The sequence below is a fragment of the Saccopteryx leptura genome, chromosome 2 (assembly GCF_036850995.1).
Source record: "Saccopteryx leptura isolate mSacLep1 chromosome 2, mSacLep1_pri_phased_curated, whole genome shotgun sequence".
Lineage (NCBI taxonomy): Eukaryota > Metazoa > Chordata > Mammalia > Chiroptera > Emballonuridae > Saccopteryx > Saccopteryx leptura.
In genome coordinates this window covers 348,533,999-348,552,018 of record NC_089504.1, presented here as the reverse complement: position 1 = coordinate 348,552,018, position 18,020 = coordinate 348,533,999, and the positions used below count along the sequence as shown (strand labels likewise).

General features: G+C 50.8%; 1 protein-coding gene and 1 long non-coding RNA gene across 2 annotated transcripts in view; one reads left to right on the top strand and one right to left on the bottom strand.

Moving 5' to 3' along the window:
• Nucleotides 1-830: 830 nt before the first annotated feature.
• PNPO (pyridoxamine 5'-phosphate oxidase) lies at nt 831-8,869 on the bottom strand. Its single transcript, XM_066364415.1, has 7 exons — nt 8,622-8,869; nt 6,954-7,078; nt 5,702-5,801; nt 4,811-4,864; nt 4,435-4,563; nt 3,656-3,726; nt 831-3,435 (listed from the first exon to the last, which is right to left on the bottom strand). The coding sequence occupies exons 1-7, from the start codon at nt 8,757-8,759 to the stop codon at nt 3,267-3,269; spliced, it is 786 nt and encodes a 261-aa protein (XP_066220512.1). The 5' UTR covers nt 8,760-8,869; the 3' UTR covers nt 831-3,266.
• Nucleotides 8,870-9,081: 212 nt separating this feature from the next.
• The window catches only part of LOC136392321 (uncharacterized), a 35,034-nt gene continuing 26,095 nt past the window's right edge, over nt 9,082-18,020 (top strand). The window contains exon 1 of the long non-coding RNA XR_010748933.1: nt 9,082-9,990. This is a non-coding gene — a long non-coding RNA (uncharacterized lncRNA). The remainder of the gene's footprint in view (nt 9,991-18,020) is intronic.

Here is an 18,020-nt window from a genome sequence, read left to right as displayed (position 1 = left end):
CACACTACCCTTTCCACTCTTGGTTTCCATCTACTTAGGAGATGGGGAATTGAGGCTCGGGGCAAAGAGAGGAACACAGTCACCTTCTGCTGAAGGGAAGGTGGGGTGAGGTAGGGCAAGGCCTGGATCTTGGGATCCTGGAGGTGAGCAGCATCTGAGAGCGTGAGGCTGACTACGCTGAGACTGCTGATTGTAAAGGGCCTCCCATTCCAGCCCATCCTGAGCTTCCCTGAGGCTGGTCCCTGGACCGAGGACACGGCCTGTGGCTTATTGCTGACCTATCCTGACCTGAGGCTGGGACCGCATTGCCTCCATGACTCCTCTTAGGTGAGTGGGTCTGCAGACCCCTCTGCCCTGTGCGTATGACCATGCTCTACAGCCCCAAACTCTACAGCTGCAGGAACTTTTCAGGGAAACTCCATATATGCCTGTAAGTGGGTATCAGTGGGTAGAAGTGAGGAGGGTACAAAAGGCCAAAGGAAGGTCTGGCTGTCCAGGGAGTGGGAGCCCAGGCAGCTGCAAGTTTTCACCAGGCCGGGAGAAGGAGGAACTGAAAGTGCAAATATGTACAGCAACCGGGAGAGGCTACGGGTTATCGACCACAGTTTCACTGGGACTCAACCCAAGGGGGGGAAGGGGAAGGCAGGAGGGGCCAGCTAGAATTGGCCGGTGCTGTCCAGAAGGGGCCAACCTTGGGCAGCGGGCTCCCCCTGCTGGACGCCCCACCACCCAAGAGAGAAGAAGCAAGGTGGGCGGACAGGTGCTTCAATTCTCCAACTCCCCTCCTTCCTAGGGTGGGGGGCAAAACCAGGGCAGACCCAACACCAACATCACGCACATTTGATGAGTTTTTATTACAGGTTTGTTACAGTGATTGTCAGAGAACAGGAAAGGAGCTGCTGAGACCAGGCTCGAAGCTGGGGCGATACGCAGCTGCCAATAACAAACAGGACAAGGTGGGGAAGGACAGCCCAGCACCCCCCCCCCATAGGTTTTGGAAAGGTGTTGTGCCTTCCTGCACTCAGGCTTCGGGGGGATCAACACCAAGAAGGCCCTCGGGAGAGCTGGTCAATAGGAGACGTCGAAATACACGCCCATACAGTGGAATGAAAGTTTACAGAGTGGCAAGTTCAATGCCAACGTGCACAAATAATAGTCTCGGTTCTCTTATTCTGACTTAGTCACAGCAAACATTTACCCAGCCTGGCTCCTCTCCACAGCCTGCAGGCCACTCACCCAGGCCGTCCCTGGTCACCAGACTTGTGCTCAAGGAAAGCAAATAGTTCAACACAGGCCTCAGCTGAGGGTTGTTGAAGAATCCAATCGTGAGGGTGACAGGCAGTAGATTTTAGAGGTTAAGGTCAGTTCGTCCAGTCACCGGGGCAGGGGGTGTCCTGTTAAACACAGGATGGGATTCAGTGGGTTTGGGGTGGGCTCCCAAGTGAGCTGCCAAAGCAGAGAGCTGTCTGAGGACCACATCAAGGTCCAGACCAGAGGGTCGCTGTGTTGGCCACACAGAATCCCCTGGGGAGCCTTTAAATTTCCCAAAGTCCAGGCTGCACTCAGACGGCAGGATTTTTCAACTCCTCCAGGTAATTCCATGCGGATGAAAACTAGTGACATAGGAGTTATCATCAGTAGAGGTGAGGAGTAGGGGAAGGGGATGTGTGAGTAGTCAGAAAGGCATAATCTCTATAGTAATTTAATTTTATACCTGGAAAGTAAAATAAAGAAATACTCTTTATAAGTAGACATGGAAAGTAAAGCTTGATTGAAATCTTCCTGGCCCAAAGGTACCAGCACACGAATCCTTTTTACAAAACTCCTATTGACCAGGATTGAATACTTCCAGGAAGAGAACACTCACAACCACTCTCTCTTGAAATCTTCCCCTATATTGAGATGAAATCTATTTCTGTGTAATCTCCACCTCTAAATTTAATCTTTTTGGCCCTGGCTGGTTTGCTCAGTGGTAGAGCGTCGGCCTGGCATGCAGGAGTCCTGGGTTCGATTCCCGGCCAGGGCACACAGGAGAAGTGCCCATCTGCTTCTCCACCCCTCCCCCTCTCCTTCCTCTCTGTCTCTCTCTTCCCCTCCCGCAGCCAAGGCTCCATTGGAGCAAAGATGGCCCGGGCGCTGAGGATGGCTCTGTGACCTCTGCCTCAGGCGCTAGAATGGCTCTGGATGCAACAGAGCGACGCCCCAGAGGGGCAGAGCATCGCCTCCTGGTAGGCGTGCCGGGTGGATCCCGGTGGGGCGCATGCGGGAGTCTGTCTGACTGCCTCCCCGTTTCCAGCTTTGGAAAAATGAAAAAAAAAAAAAATTTAATCTTTTTTCCACATTGCTGTGCTTCAGAAAATGGAAGGCAGCTATTGATAGGATAAGTGCTATAAAATATCTATTAATAAATAAGTTAACTAAGGTTCTTTTATTTGCAATCAACAGAAATAGATTCCGCTAGTTTATGTCAAAAAGATTGTTTTAGAGACAGCGGGTGTTTGAGGCAGGAGGAGGAGCTGCACAGCCCAGACGTGGGAAGGAGGGATCCAGGGCCACTCAGGGAACTACAATAGCCAAAGAGGCTACTGGCTGCCATTAGTGACTTGGCTACAATGCCTCATCATGTTCTGGTCTCTCCATTTCAATTGCAAGTAGACGACAAGACCCTGGCCAGGTAGCTCAGTTGCTTAGAGTGTCTTCCTGATACACCAAGGTTGTGAGTTCAATCCTGGGTCAGGGCACACACAAGAACCAACCAATGAATGCATCAATAAGTGGACCAACAAATTGATGTTTCTCTCTCTCTAAAATCAATTAAACACACACACACACACACACACTCAAATAGTTGACAAGAAAAATCGATTGGCTAGATTGGCTCAGGTCCTTATGCTAGGACTAATCAGCTTTGGCCAGTATGACTCAGTCACAGTGGTAAAAGGGGCTACTGGGGCCCACCCTGTTACCAGAAAAGGGAATCACACCAGCTGCTACCCCTAGAGGGAGCTATTCTAATAAATTGTCAAAATCAAGAAAATAATTATGGAATTATTTTCCATTTGTGATTCTCTATACCACAATTACACTCCACTAGACAGCTTATTGAGACCCAAAGAAGTACAGAGTACTTAAAGGATGAACTCTGAAGACCCCTAAACATAGGGAGTGGGGAGGGAAATGGGTTGAGTTGAGAAAGGCCTGGCTCCCAATCCCACAGCCTCTCTCAGCATGTGGTCCTAGCTCCAGTGGGCATCGCAGACTGGGACTCAGGGAGCGAGTCTCTCATAGAGCCAGTCGTCCTCCCCTCGGTGGGTCATGGGCCCCAAAGGGGCATCTCCTGTCAGAAGGCTCCGCCGAAAGACAATCCGGTCATGCAGGCGGTTGGTTTGGCCTTGCCAGAATTCTATCACCTGTGGGTACACGACATAGCCACCCCTACAAAAGGAAGCAGAAGCTTCAGCACTCTGTGCATTTTTCCAGCCATGTTACCCCCACACCTCCACCATTCCAAGGCCCCCTGAGGGCAGTTGCTAGGATGCTGGGATGTATTTGATGATGATTGACAGGGAGATCTGGAATTCCTGAGACAGGGTGGCTTCAAGTAAACACAAGGGCTGTGGTGTGCCTTTCTACACAACTACCATGCATCACTCACCAGTATTTTGGCTTTGGCACCTCTTGTTCCTGATAGAGCTTCTCTAGTTCTTCGTTTTTCTCTCTCAGGTACTGTCAAGGGAAAGGAGGTGGAGGAAGGGCCAGACCCAGTCAATGATTCACTTAATACACTTATTGAGCATGTGCTCTGTGCCAGGTGCTGGGGACTCAGGTGAGTAAGGCAGGCTAGCTGTTCTCCAGGAACACAGTCCTGGCCCTGGCTGGTTGGCTCAGTGGTGGAACACTGGCCCTGCATGTGGATGTCCTGGGTTCAATTCTTGGTCAGGGCACAGAGGAAAAGCACCCATCTGCTTCTCCACCCTTCCCCCACTTGCTTCTCTCTCTCTCTCTCTTCCCCTCTTGCAGCCATGGCTTGATTGGGGCAAGTTGGCCCCAGGTATTGAGGATGGCTCCATGGCTTCCACCTTAGGCACTAAGAAGAGCTCAGTTGCTGAGCAACTGAGCAAAGCCCCAGATGGGCAGAGCATCTCCCCCTAGTGGGCTTGCTGGGTGGATCCTGGTCCAGGCGCATGCAGGAGCCTGTCTCTCTGTCTCCCCTCCTCTCACTGAATTAAAAAAAGAAAAAAAAGGAACACACTGCAGTAGGAAGGTCAGATGGAATATAGGAGCCCCCTCCCTTGCTCCCCATCCCCATGCCCCCAGGGAAAACAACCTTTTCACTTTGCTGGAGAGAAGGGGCCCTGGCATCCCTGGGAGATAGCCTCTGGGGATGAGCCCAGGCCCTCAGCACCCAGAGGACTTAGAGGGAGCCCCACTCACCTCCCGATCAGGGATCACGGAGCTCTGGCAACTGACCACAGCCCCAATCTGGCTGCTCTTGGGGCGGGATTGGAAGTAGCACGTGGCCTCCTCCTCTGGCAGCTTCTTCACAGAGCCCTCCACACGCACCTGCTTGGGGATGGTCCTGGCTACATGGCATTCAGTGCCACCCATCCTCCCCACCAGCACAGGCCCTGTTCCTCTGTCTTTTCTTTATCCATTGTTCCACCACTACTGGCTTTAACTAGATCAGTGAATTGAGAGCTATTTGAGAGGCAGAATGTTTGCCCAGCCTCGGGACCTCCACTGGACTCGTATAAACCCAGGCCCCTTGCAACGCAGTGAAGGCCATGCTGTCCTGGGAACGCTCACTCACCTGACGGTTTAAGGGCTCCCAGTAGAAGACAAGGGAAGCACAGGGATTCGAGTCCTGGAAATAAAAAGAGAACCCACAGCCATCAGGACAGTGGGGAGGACGCCTCTGGCATGCAGGAGGAAAGTGGGAAGTCTGCAGTGTGCAGGCCTGCTGGAAATGCATTCAGCGTAATATCTCATTTGAACTCTCAAAGGTAGGCCTACTTTTATAGGTATGGAGATGGGCTCAGAGAGATGAAGGGATGTGTCCAGATTCACACAACAAGTAGCGGAGCTGTGCTGGAAACTTAAGCCAGTTGGATTCCAAAGTGAGGCCTGCCATTTCTCAAACCCACAGACCTGCAGGTTTCAGAAATGCATAACGTGGCTGGCATGGACTCGGGGAGGGTGACTCATCTGGGTTTATGAGTTGTATGCATATGAAGTGCCAGTTCTGTACTTGACACCAAAAGAGGTCCTGGGGTTTAACCGAGATACAACAGATGCAGCCTCTGCCCCCACAAAGCTTAGCATTTAACAGAGGACACAAACATTAAACACAAAGTCATACAAATAGTTAAAAACGGAAAAAATGGCAGGAAAGTTGCTCGTTATGACAGCAAACAGCAGGCATGACTGACTCATCATAGGAGTCGAGGCTTTTTTGAGGTGGTGACATTGGGGCTGAGACTGGAAGGACAGGGGTTACTTAGGTAAACAGAGGACAGAGATGGGGTGGTCGGAGAGAGCACTCATGCACAGTGAGGAAAATGGCAAGTGCAAAGGCCCGCAGGCACGGTGGCTCTTGAGCACAGACCACAAGTGGGTGGCGGTGGGGGTAGCATGGGAAAGTGACCGACAGGACAGGGGCTGGACTCCGCAGCCCTGAGGAGGATTTACCGTAAACCCTCACCAGCTCTTTCCCCTTTCGGCTCTCGAAGTTCGTAAAGAAGCGGAAGCCATCCTTGCCAAAGCCCTTCAGCAGCACCATTCGTGCAGAGGGCTTCCCGTCCCTGTGAAGAGCGGAGCGCCAGCGCTGTGGTCAGAGCCCATCTCAGTGCCTCGGGCCGCCCCGCCCCACAGGGGATCTGAGCACCCCTACAGCTGTGTCCCCTCAGTCAGCACTGTCTGGGCACTTGGGCTCCCTATTCCCACTTACCCCTGGGGATTTGTCCTGGAGATACAATATGACACTCCTGCCTAGGGTCCTGTTAGGGACTGAACTGTGTCCCCCTAAAATTCTATGAGGAAGCCTTAACCCCCAATGTGCGTATTTAGAGATAGAGCCCTTAGGGAAGTAAGGTTAGATTAAGTCATGAGGGTGGGACACTAATCCAAAAAGACTGGTGTCCTAATGAGAAGAGGAAGATCACTCCCTTGCAGTCCCCACATGCACACACACACAAAAGGCAATATGAGGACACAGCAAAAAGGCAGCCATCTGCCAGCCATGAAGAGAGGCCTCACTAACCAACTCTGACAGCACCTTAATCTTGGACTTCTAGTTTCCAGAACTGTGAGAAATTAAATTTCGGTTAAGTCACCCAGTCTGTGATATTATGGCAGCCCTAGCAAACTAACAAGGTTCTAAGGGCAGCAACCAACAATAATGCAATCAGCCAGTGCTTAGGAATCACAGACGGTCTAGTTATATCCCATCCTCTGCTCAGGGCTCTGGGGGATGGATACCCAGGGCCCAGCACGAGACCTGCCTTCAAGGCCTTACATTTCAGTGAGGGGGGACATTGGAGAAGAGGCTAATATGAGAGATGTCTCAATGATTGATTTTCAAGTGAATAATACAGTCAAACACTGTCTGCATTTCAGGAGAGAGAGAGCGCTTCATGGAGAGGTTCCAGGAGACCCAGCTCTTAATAAAAGGGCAGCTAGGAGTAGGGTAGGTAAGGGTGTATGGGAGATTGAATAGAGGGAAGAGATAAATGAGGCACTGCATTTCATCAATGAAATGGAATTGAGTGAGGTGTGATCTTTGGTTTACAGGTAAGGACACTGAGGCCCAGAGAGGACAAGTAGCTTGCCTGAGGCCACAAAGCATGTTAATAAAAGAGCTAGAACGATGAAGTTGTCATCCACCAAACTGAGAGCTTCCTAAGTGTCCTGCTTCATCTGTACCCGCCCACAGAAGGGCCCACAGCTATGCCTACCTGGTGCAGGTAGCCAGACACATGGCATTGGCTTCCCCTATCTCAGGACACTGAACAGCCTCTTCAAACCAGGCAGCAAACTGCTTCATGGGGTCCAGAGAGGTCAGCTGAGTCTCCTCAAATGCCTGGGAAGGGAGAGTTTTATTTCACTTAATAAACACCTATATTACTTAAAGTGTATGCAGAACTATTTTAGGCACTGAAAAAAATTTTTTTAATCTTATTTAGAAAATTAACTTTAACAGGGTAACATTGATCAATAAGAGTACACAGCTTTCTGGTAAACATTTCTAAAGCATTCGAATTGTTGATTATGCTGTCTACTCATCAACCAAAGTAAAATCATTTCCCATGACCGTGTATTTGTCCCTCTTTACACCCTCCCCCACCCCCCTATTTTTTAAATTTAAAAATAAATCCCATTGATTTGAGAGAGAGAGAGAGAGAGAGAGAAGCATCAACTCGTTTTTCCACTCAGTTATGCACTCAGTGGTTGCTTCTCCTATGTGCCCTGACATGGATGGAACCTGTGATCTTGGCACACCAGGACAATGTTTTATCCACTGAGCCACCCTGTCAGACTAAATGAATATTAACTCATTTAGTCCGCATTCAAAAAACAGTACCCAGGAAGTAGGTTCTGTTAGCACCATATTACAGGTGAGGGCACAGGAATAAGGTACAATAATTTGCTGGGTCCCACAACTAGTGATGGATGGTGAATCAGGGTTTCAGGCCATGGATGTCAAACCTATCACTTGATAAGCCTCTAAAAAGAGAGAGAGATTCTGGGCTCTGCCCTTGTAACTTCTTATTCAGTAGTTCTAAGGTTTAATGGAAAACCACATGTTTAACAAGAATTTCTGGAAATGCTTAACTTGCAACCAGAGGCTTTGGGCCCCAATTCCAAAACAGTCCTCTCGGTTCTTTCCAGAGGAGGGAAAAGGAAAAGAACTTCTCCAAGTAGTAAAGGGAATGAAGGCAGTAAGGAGTTGGGAGCATTCTCTGTCCTCCTCAACAAGTTAGTCCCCCTGCCCCATGTTTTATTTATCAAACATTTATACGTTGATCGCCCCTGTTCTTTTGTTTTTAAGATTTTATTTATTGATTTGTGAGAGACAGAGAAAGATAGGGGGTGGAGGGAGTAGGAGCAGGAAACATCGACTCGTGGTAGCTGCTTCTCGTATGTGCTTTGACTGAGCGAACCTGGGGTTTTGAACTGGCGACCTCAGCATTCCAGGTCAAGGTTCATCCCCTGCGCCACCACCACCACAGGTCCGGCGCCCCTGTTCTAAATACTTTACAAACATCTGCGTGCATTACATCCCTGTGAGGTCGGTACTACCACTTCATAGGTGAGGAACCCGAGGCCCAGAGAGGTTAAGTAAACTGCCTAAGGTGATTCCAGCCGTTGCAGGCTCGAACCCGTGCCCTTTACGCACCACCACAAGCTGCCTCCCGAACCCATCTTCGTCCGGGTTTCCCCAGAACCTCACCTCCGCTGCTTGTCTTCGAATCTTTTTTTCCCACTCGGACGACCCCAAGCCCAGTAGCCCCACAGGGTGGCCCCAGAAACCCCGAGGGGTTCCTCTCACCCCCTCCCCTCCTCAGTTGACTTGCAACCCACTCCTCCCCCACCCCTGCCGAGACCCTGCCCAGCGATGACACCTCTCGGTCCCCGCGGTAACTCTTGCGCATCGGTCCCAGGTCCATGATTGTACCGCGGCCGCACAGGTGACGAAGGTACTGGGACCACTGGGCAGGTCGCCCGAACGTCAAAGTGACGCCTTGCAGCCCGCACGTCATGGGGCCATCGGCCACGTGACCCGACGTCGCTCCGCACCGGGTTCCGTTGTGTTCGGAACCAGTTTCTCAGTCCGGAGTCTACCCCGGGGAAGGAAGAATTTGTCAGTCGCCAAACCCAGATACCTTGAGTCCTCAGAGCCAATGGGAGCCCAGGGTCAGAGGAGGGAGACGGACACTGGGATGCCATTGGTCGGAGTTTTCCGGAGCGAGGCCAATTACAGCGAGTGCAGAGAAACCCAGCGGCCAATGGGCGGTGCCTCTGGGGGCGGGAGCAGGGAGACAAGGAAATTCTGTCACCGCCGTTAACACGCACGTGTAGGTTTGTTAAAGATATAGGGACTGCTGCTGCTCACCCCGGAGGCCTGGATGAGCCGCTGGGGGCGTGAGGGGAGCGGGCAGTATTAAGTGGCTGGTCCCTGGTAGGTGCCAGAAGGCGAGCTTAGTTCAGGAAGTACCCCCCAGGAGGGAGGCTGGTGTTCTGGGAAAAGACAAATGGAAAATGGAATTAGGGCCAGATCATGAGGCAAGGTGATGGGGGAGAAATGAGCCATATAGTTGGGGGAAGAAATCGGAGCTCCAGAGTGAGAGAAGTTGAAGTGACTTGTGATCTCTCTTATCAGATGCTGTGTAGTGTGTATGTATAGGTGTGTAGGGTGGGAGAGAGGGGTCTCTAGGGCCTCAGAGGTGCAGTGGGGTCAGGAAGAGACTGTGGGGTGAGAAGGAAGACAGCAGAATGGAAAAGGGGAAGAGGGAAATTTGGGATCCAGATATCCCAGACCAGAGCTGCCATCTTCCAGCTCTGAACCCCCTCTCTCCAGCCTCATTTCTTTCACCCCAGGCAGGAGCATGCCGCTCCCTTTGCTGGTGGATTCCCCTTCCATAGTGCAGACTAGCCAGTGTTCAGGTAGGTGAAAAGGTTTCCACTGCCCCACCTATCCTGGGCCTCCCCCATCTTTGCCTTTTTTACATTTGCCCTTCCTAGGTAGTTGGAGTCTGGTACCTAGAACAGAGCAAGCCATAGCTGAGGGCACAGTAGAGTAGGTGGCTGTGCAAAGCCATTTCCAGGATGTCTGCGCAGGGCTGAGAAATGGGAAACCTGCCAGTACCCATTCCGGCTTTGACCTGGCTGGGGCAGCCATGGGCCGAGGTCCCTCTGTAGTCCTGGTTTCCACCATCATCAGGAAGGGGAGCTGCAAGAGCCATCTAGGCAGGCACCCCAGGACTGTGTCAGGTAAGGGAACTTCCTGCCTGGCTCAGGTGTCTGCGTTATAGCTAAGCTTCATAAAGTCCTACATTAGATACCTATCATCCTTTATCATGTGTAGGTACCTTGAACCAAATAGAATCTGTAAGACAAATTTGCTGCAAAGAATAATACATGTCTCAAGCCTTAATAATTTTTTTTTTTTTTGTGATAGAGACAGAGTCAGAGAGAGGGACAGATAAGGACAGACAGGAAGGGAGAGAGAGATGAGAAGCATCAATTCTTTGTTGCGGCACCTTAGTTGTTCATTGATTGCTTTCTCATATGTGTCTTGGCCCAGGGGCTACAGCAGAGCGAGTGAACCCTTGCTCAAGCCAGCGACCTTGGGCTTCAAGCCAGTGACCTTTGGGCTCAAGCCAGTGACCATGGGGTCATGTCTATAATCCCATGCTCAAGCCAGTGACCTTGGGGTTTCAAACTTGGGTCCTCTGCGTCCCAGTCTGTCGCTCTATCCACTGTTCCACTATCTGGTCAGGCAAGCCTTAGTAATGTTGATCTGTGGATTCTCCACTGGTTGGAATGTTTAGTGCATTGTTTTCCTCCATCAACATGATTGAGCGAGAGTTGACTAGACTTTTTTGTTATTGTTGAGGTTTTCTTTCCACATATGAACATTGCTGTCCTCCCCTCCTCCCAAGCACCTGTACTTAAATCTGTATAAGCAGTAATTAGTACCCCTTAACTCAGATGGTTTTATTTATGGACCCACACTCTTAGCACTCTTGAGCTATGCTGTGCTGGATTCTAGGGCACCAAGACTAGGATCATTTGAATGTTTTGCTTAAAAGCCAAAAGCTCGGCCCTGGCCGGTTGGCTCAGCGGTAGAGCGTTGGCCTGGCGTGAGGGGGACCCGGGTTCGATTCCCGGCCAGGGCACATAGGAGAAGTGCCCATTTGCTTCTCCACCCCCCCCCCCTTCCTCTCTGTCTCTTCCCCTCCCGCAGCCAAGGCTCCATTGGAGCAAAGATGGCCCGGGTGCTGGGGATGGTTTCTTGGCCTCTGCCCCAGGCACTAGAGTGGCTCTGGTCTCGGCAGAGCGACGCCCGGGAGGGGCAGAGCGTCGCCCCTGGTGGGCGTGCCGGGTGGATCCCGGTCAGGCGCATGTGGGAGTCTGTCTGACTGTCTCTCCCTGTTTCCAGCTTCAGAAAAATACACACACAAAAAAAAATTAAAAGCCAAAAGCTCAGTACAGTTGACCTTTGAACAATACAAGGGTTAGGGCTGCTGACCCCTCCCCAGTTGAAAATTCATGAATCCCCCAAAACTTCTAGTAGCTTACTGGTGACCAGAGACCTTACAGATAGTCAATTACCACATATTTTGTGTGTTACATGTATTATATGTTGTATTCTTAGGGAAAAAAAAATAAGCTAGAGAAAAGAAAATTTTATTGAGAAAATCATAAATAAGGAAAATACATGAACAGTATTGGGAAAAAAAATCCATGTATAAGTGGACCGTGTTTAAGGGTCAGCTGTATAGATATTTATTCATTCAGTTGACATCTGTTAAAGACTTTCAGGCCAGGAACTGAGCTAGGTGTGAGCATGCTAAGATGAAGAGGCACGGTTTCTGCCCACAGGGGCTGTAGTCTGTAGGGAAAGCAGATCTGAATGCTGCAGTTACAGGTATTCTGTGAGGAAAATGGAGGGGGGTAGAAGGAGGAAGTGGTCTCCGGGGTTCCAGCAGTCCGGAAAGCTTTTGTAAAGGGAGCAGACATTTGATTTGTCTTAGTGAGTATGTGTTTGCCAGACGGACAATGGAACGAGCATGCCAGGAAGAGGGAACAGCGTGAGTAAAGGCTGGGCGCCTTGGGGAAACTTGGAACAGTGTTATCCTGCTGGGATGGGGGGGGTGAGCACGCAGGCTGGGCACGTAGGCAGGGGCCTGGCATGCCAGCTGAAGATCAGGCAAGTGGCATGGGTTAGGCTTTTAGACAACGATTCTTTTTTTTTTTTAATTGACTTGATTGGGGTGACACTGGTTGATAAAGTTATATAGGTTTTAGGCATACAATTCTATAATACATCATCTATGTATTGTATCGCGTGTTTACCACCCCAAAACAACGATTCTTTTTTATCCTCTGCTGTTGTCAAACCAGAGTGTCTAATTCCTGTTGTTAAAAGGGCAGATGAGGAGAAAAAATACCGTATATTCCAACAACCCCTCCCATGCTTGGCAATTAATGAGGAAGCTTGCAACTGGTTGCCTTTTAGTATTTTCTCCTTTGTCTGAAAATAATAAGTAGGCTTGTGTTGTGTTTTTCTGCCTAGTGGGATTTGATGTCTGGATTACAAAGCAGCCCCGCCATGCAGAAAGGAGGGGAGCATGCCCGCTGGCTGTGCCTCTACTGCTGTAACCTCAGCAAGGGTTTTGCCTGTGTGGAAGAAATGAATTTTTTATTGTTACTGTTTTTTATTGAATACTTTGCCACCCTCCCTCACAACTTTGTAAATTTATTAATCTTTTCTCGAGGGAGTCTTAAATGAATAGAGAATGTATTGCAATATTTCAGTGTACACTGAGGCGCACTGTTTTCTCCACATGAAACAAAGAGGCTGCGGGTGGGTTTGGGGACTGAGCTGTGCCTATTTTCTTCTGATGCTTTTGCAGTTATGTTCTGAAATCATCTTTTAGCCTAATTGTTTGATTGGATTATGCATTTCAGTTACAGTGTAGTGATTGTGTTTTGGGACCCCGGTGACCAAGTAGATGATGTGCCAGGGAGGTGAAGACACTGCGATGTCATCTAAATGGAAGTGGGACCCTGGTGCTTGAGTATATGGGTGGGCGGAGATGGGAGAGGAAGGAATCAACTCACCGAGGTGACTTTAGGCGACAAGGGTGGTGCTGTTCATTAAAGTGGGACATATTGGAGGAGGAGGTTTGGGGGAGAGATGAAGTCACCATCAGACCTGTGGAGTGTGAGGGGTTATAGGACCCCCACGCTTGGTCGGATTGGACAATCAAGCCTGAGTTTAGGAGGTTTGGGTTAATGAGACCAGTTTAGTTGTCATGAGCCAATGAAGTGGCACCTGAAGCCATGGGGGAGGGTGAGAATGTCTGAGAGGGGCAAAGGGCATGAGGAAGACAGTGGGAGAGGGGAGAAGCACAGGAGGATGGAGGTGAGGCTGGTGCTGATCAGTGCCCAGCTTTTCAGGAGGCGATGGCAGGCTGGAGGGGTGTACCGGGGCCCTTGAGCTCAGGACTTTGGGCCCAGCCTTAGGGTGAGCTCAGGACACTCAGAAGGATGGGTACTTGGTGCTCTGCCAGCAGGCGCCTGAGTCCCGAGTCTGGTTATCAGTGGCCCAGCGAGGGATGCAGAGGAGGCTGACCCTTACCCAGGGGAGGCTGACCCTTACCCAGGTATCCTGCCTGTGGTTGTGTGGTTGACCCCTCACGCAATCCTTGCATGTGTTTCTGGGTCACTTTGCAAATACATCCGGTAGTTTGTTTTGTTGTTGTTGTTGTTTTTTTTTACAGAGACAGAGAGTGAGTCAGAGAGAGGGATAGACAGGGACAGAGAGAGATGAGAAGTTTCAATCATTAGTTTTTCATTGCGCATTGCAACACCTTAGTTGTTCATTGATTGCTTTCTCATATGTGCCTTGACCGCGGGTCATCAGCAGACTGAGCAGCCCCTTGTTGGAGCCAGCGACCTTGGGTTCAAGCTGGTGGGCTCTTGCTCAAACCAGATGAGCCCATGCTCAAGCTGGCGACCTCGGGGTCTTGAACCTGGGTCTTCTGCATCCCAGTCCGACGCTCTATCGCCACCGCCTGGTTAGGCCATCCGGTAGTTTTCATACACTTTCCCTATTAGAAGCTCCTTCAGGGCATGGACCGTGTCACTTACTTTCTCTGGCTCCTTCTCAACATGCCAGCCAGGAAATGCTTATATGTCATGTTTATGCATAAACTGCTTTGTTAAACTTCTCTGTAGCCGCATGCTAGGCCTCGTGAGTGGGGCTTGGGGTTTTTTTGTACCTGGGGTCCTTGTTGGCCGGAGGGGTGTTAAACTTTCCCAGGCTGAGTGAGATTTCAGGGCATCAGTTTTATTCCTGGCACTGGCTGCCTTGGCAACTAAGTGTGGGCCTCCGGCAGAGGAAGGAGGCCTGATGGGAGGTTCCCAGGCAGGCCCAATGGATATGACCTGGCGGCTTCTTAGTGTTACTGAGAAATCCTGGTGGGTCCTTGCTTTTGGCCTGCCCTGGGGTCGTTTCTCATTTTCTCTTGCCTGGGACCCCAACGAACAGGTAGGTATTTGACTCTCCTCTCCAGCCCTGATTCTCTGCCATTTCCCACCTGGGTTTGCTTTCTTTTCACCCACACCCATTCTTTATTCCATCTTCTGAGACTCACTTCCTGCCTCTTGTATTCCCTGCGGGCCGAAACCCAGCTGCCACCTGTCCTGAATTACTGTAGTACCTTTAGCGGCTTTATCCCAGCTGCAAAGACCTTGGACAGGTCACAAGAAGTCTCCGCCCTGAGACTGTCACACCATGTAGGCCTCAGCCACGTCCATGAGCCAGGATGAGCCAGGGACCTGAGATGCCGCAGGTGGCTCTCACCATTGCACTCATGTGGGCCCTCAAAGGATCCCCAAAAGGTGATTGTGAAAGTGGACTGAGTAGTTTGAAGGAAGCTGAATTCTACTTGCTGTGCTGGTTTGACGTTTTAAAAAAGCCCCCCCCCCAAGGCCCTGGCTGGTTGGCTCAGTGGTAGAGCGTCGGCCTGGCGTGCAGAAGTCCCGGGTTCGATTCCCGGCCAGGGCACACAGGAGAGGCACCCATCTGCTTCTCCACCCCTCCCCCTCTCCTTCCTCTCTGTCTCTCTCTTCCCCTCCCGCAGCCGAGGCTCCACTGGAGCAAAAGATGGCCCGGGCGCTGGGGATGGCTCCTTGGCCTCTGCCCCAGGCGCTAGAGTGGCTCTGGTCGCAACAGAGTGACACCCCGGATGGGCAGAGCATCGCCCCCTGGTGGGCGTGCCAGGTAGATCCTGGTCGTGCGCATGCGGGAGTCTGTCTGACTGCCTCCCCGTTTCCAGCTTCAGAAAAATAAAAAAGCCCCCCCCACTTCATCTGGGGGGAACTTCCCCAGCCCTTTTCTTTCTGGCTTGTAATCCTAGGATCTGGGATCAAAGAGCTGCTGTGTTGAGCATCACTGAGCAGATAGGAGTGGGTAGGGAGGGTGGCTTTGGTGCAGATGACCCTGAGGAGGGAATTTGGGTGGTGTGACACCCCTCAAGCTGTTGGGGATATCCTGCTCCCAAATTTCAGCCAGGACTGATCAGGTGTCCGGGAGACGGGGACTCTGGCCTGGGTGACCTTGGGCTGCATTGTACCAACAGCCCCTCCCCCGCAACTCACAAGTAAATTAAGGGGAGGGGTTGCAGTGAATGCGGGCTAATTTGCCACCAGGTCTCTCCATTTTGTACTCATGCCGTCACCTCGCCTAAGCAGAATACGTTTTCTAGCCCCCTTGCTAACTCAGGCATCCCATGGGAGGCAGAGATGGGCAGGCATAGCGTTTTGACCGCCTCACTGGAGAAGGAAAAGTCTGGAGTGTCAGCAGTCAGCTCTGCCCCCTAGGCATCCTTTGGAAATGGCACCCTCATTTCCAAAGGATGCTGAGGAGTCGGTCAGTTCTCGCACTTGAAGCAGATGACTTAGAATCAGCTCCCAGGAAGGGATAACTTTTGTGCCTGAGCGTGAAGCCAGTGGTGAACATTTAGGAGAAAGAGGTCAATTTATTTTTTTAAGTATTTTTTAAATTTTATTTATTCATTTTTAGAGAGAGAGAGAGAGAGAGAGAGAGAGAGAGAGGAGGGAGGGAGGAGCAGGAAGCATCAACTCCCATGTGTGCCTTGCCCAGGCAAGTCCTGGGTTTTGAAGTGGCGACCTCAGCATTCTGAGTCTATGCTTTATCCACTGCACCACCACAGGTCAGGCAAGAGGTGAATTTATTAATATTCCCCTTCTCTCCACCAATCCCAGTTCAGAACTCAGCAAGGCAGTTTTCCAGTTGCACAATCCATGTGTGAGGAAGAGAGAAATGCACCTCCCGTCTGGCCCCTGCCAGTGCAGTGATGAGATGTAGGACTGATGGGCTCTTTAAGAGGCTTCTATGCCAGTGTAGATTCAGCAGTCGGTTTGGCATCACCCAAAGGACTTAAGTATGGGTAGGACGGGTCTCCCTGCCCGTTAACGAAGATGTGACCAGGGGCAGAGATCCATCTGAGATCTATTCCCTTTTATTACTCCAGCTGATGTGAGAGTGGACTGGCTTTTAGGAAAAGCTGTTTGCTTGCAAATGCAGGCCACTGGTGACAGAGTAAGGGAATGGATAACTGCACAGAACCGCGACCCTGGGTGTGTCTGAGGTGAGAAAAGGCGTCATCACTGTAAGGAGAGCACATACCGTTCTCTGCTTGAGAACGCTCGCCTCTCCCTTCAGGCCAGATGCTGTCAGGCCCCCACCACTGTGCTGAGCTTGCTCCAATTTCAACCTGTGTAACATCCCAACCTGACCTTCACAGCTCTGCTCCCCCCCAAATCACCTCTAAAATGTCAGAGCAGCCTGACCTGTGGTGGCGCAGTGGGATAAAGCATCGACCTGGAACACTGAGGTCGCTGGTTCGAAACCCTGGGCTTGCCTGGTCAAGGCACATATGGGAGTTGATGCTTCCTGCTCCTCCCCCTTCTCTCTCTCTCTCTCTCTCTAAAAATCAATAAATAAAATATTAAAAATAAAATAAAATGTCAGAGCAGCAGCACTTGGTAAAACCAATCAGCTCCCTGCCTCCCCTGGAGCTGGGCTGAGAGACAGAAGAGAAGCAGACTCTGGCAGGGTCCTCTCTTGGGTGGAGACGGGCTCCCGGCCTGGCCCTCCGCCCTAGGAAGGGATGCTGGCCCTCAGGGAATTTCATTTTCTCCAGACTCTTTAGCCTTCTGGAAGGGATCGAGCCAAGCCCCTTTGGCTATCTCTCCCAAGTTTCTTTCTTTTCTTTTTTATAAATTTTTATTAATTTTAATGGGGTGATATCAATAAATCAGGGTACATATGTTCAAAGAAAACATGTCCAGGTTATATTGTCATTCAATTATGTTGCATAGCCATCACCCAAAGTCAGATTGTCCTCCGTCACCTTCTATCTAGTTTTCTTTGTGCCCCACCCCTGTAACCACTACACTCTTGTCCATGTCTCTTAGTCTCGTTTTTATTTCCCACCTATGTATGGAATCATGCAGTTCTTGTTTTTTTCTGATTTACTTATTTCACTCCATATAATGTTATCAAGATCCCACCATGTTGTTGTAAGTGATCCGATGTCATCATTTCTTATGGCTGAGGAGTATTCCATAGTGTATATGTGCCACATCTTCTTTATCCAGTCTTCTATTGAAGGCCTTTTTGGTTGTTTCCATGTCTTGGCCACTGTGAACAATGCTACAATGAACATGGGGCTGCATGTGTCTTTACATAAAACCCCCCAAATCTGGCCCTGGCCGGTTGGCTCAGTAGTAGAGTGTCGGCCTGGCGTGCAGAAGTCCCGGGTTCGATTCCCGGCCAGGGCACACAGGAGAAGCGCCCATCTGCTTCTCCACCCCTCCCCCTCTCCTTCCTCTCTGTCTCTCTCTTCCCCTCCCGCAGCCAAGGCTCCATTGGAGCAAAGATGGCCCGGGCACTGGGGATGGCTCCTTGGCCTCTGCCCCAGGCGCTAGAGTGGCTCTGGTCGCAACAGAGCAATGCCCCAGAGGGGCAGAGCGTCGCCCCCTGGTGGGCGTGCCGGGTGGATCCCGGTCGGGCGCATGCGGGAGTCTGACTGTCTCTCCCCGTTTCCAGCTTCTGAAAAATACAAAAAAAAAAACAAAAAAAAACCACCCAAATCTCCCAAGTTTCTTACCAGCAGGCTCTGAGACCAGCGCTGGTGCCCCGGGGTGGGAGAGTTGAGTGGAAGTAGCTTGCCGGTGGGGAAGACATGGCTGGGACTTGTCTG

Coding starts and splice junctions, on each gene's coding strand:
- PNPO (XM_066364415.1), bottom strand. CDS start 8,759: ATGACGTGCGGGCTGCAAGGCGTCACTTTGACGTTCGGGCGACCTGCC. Junction 5,802..6,953: donor TGTCTGGCTACCTGCACCAG/GTAGGCATAGCT, acceptor CGCTCTTCACAG/GGACGGGAAGCCCTCTGCAC. Junction 3,436..3,655: donor GTGCCAAAGCCAAAATACTG/GTGAGTGATGCA, acceptor TTCCTTTTGTAG/GGGTGGCTATGTCGTGTACC.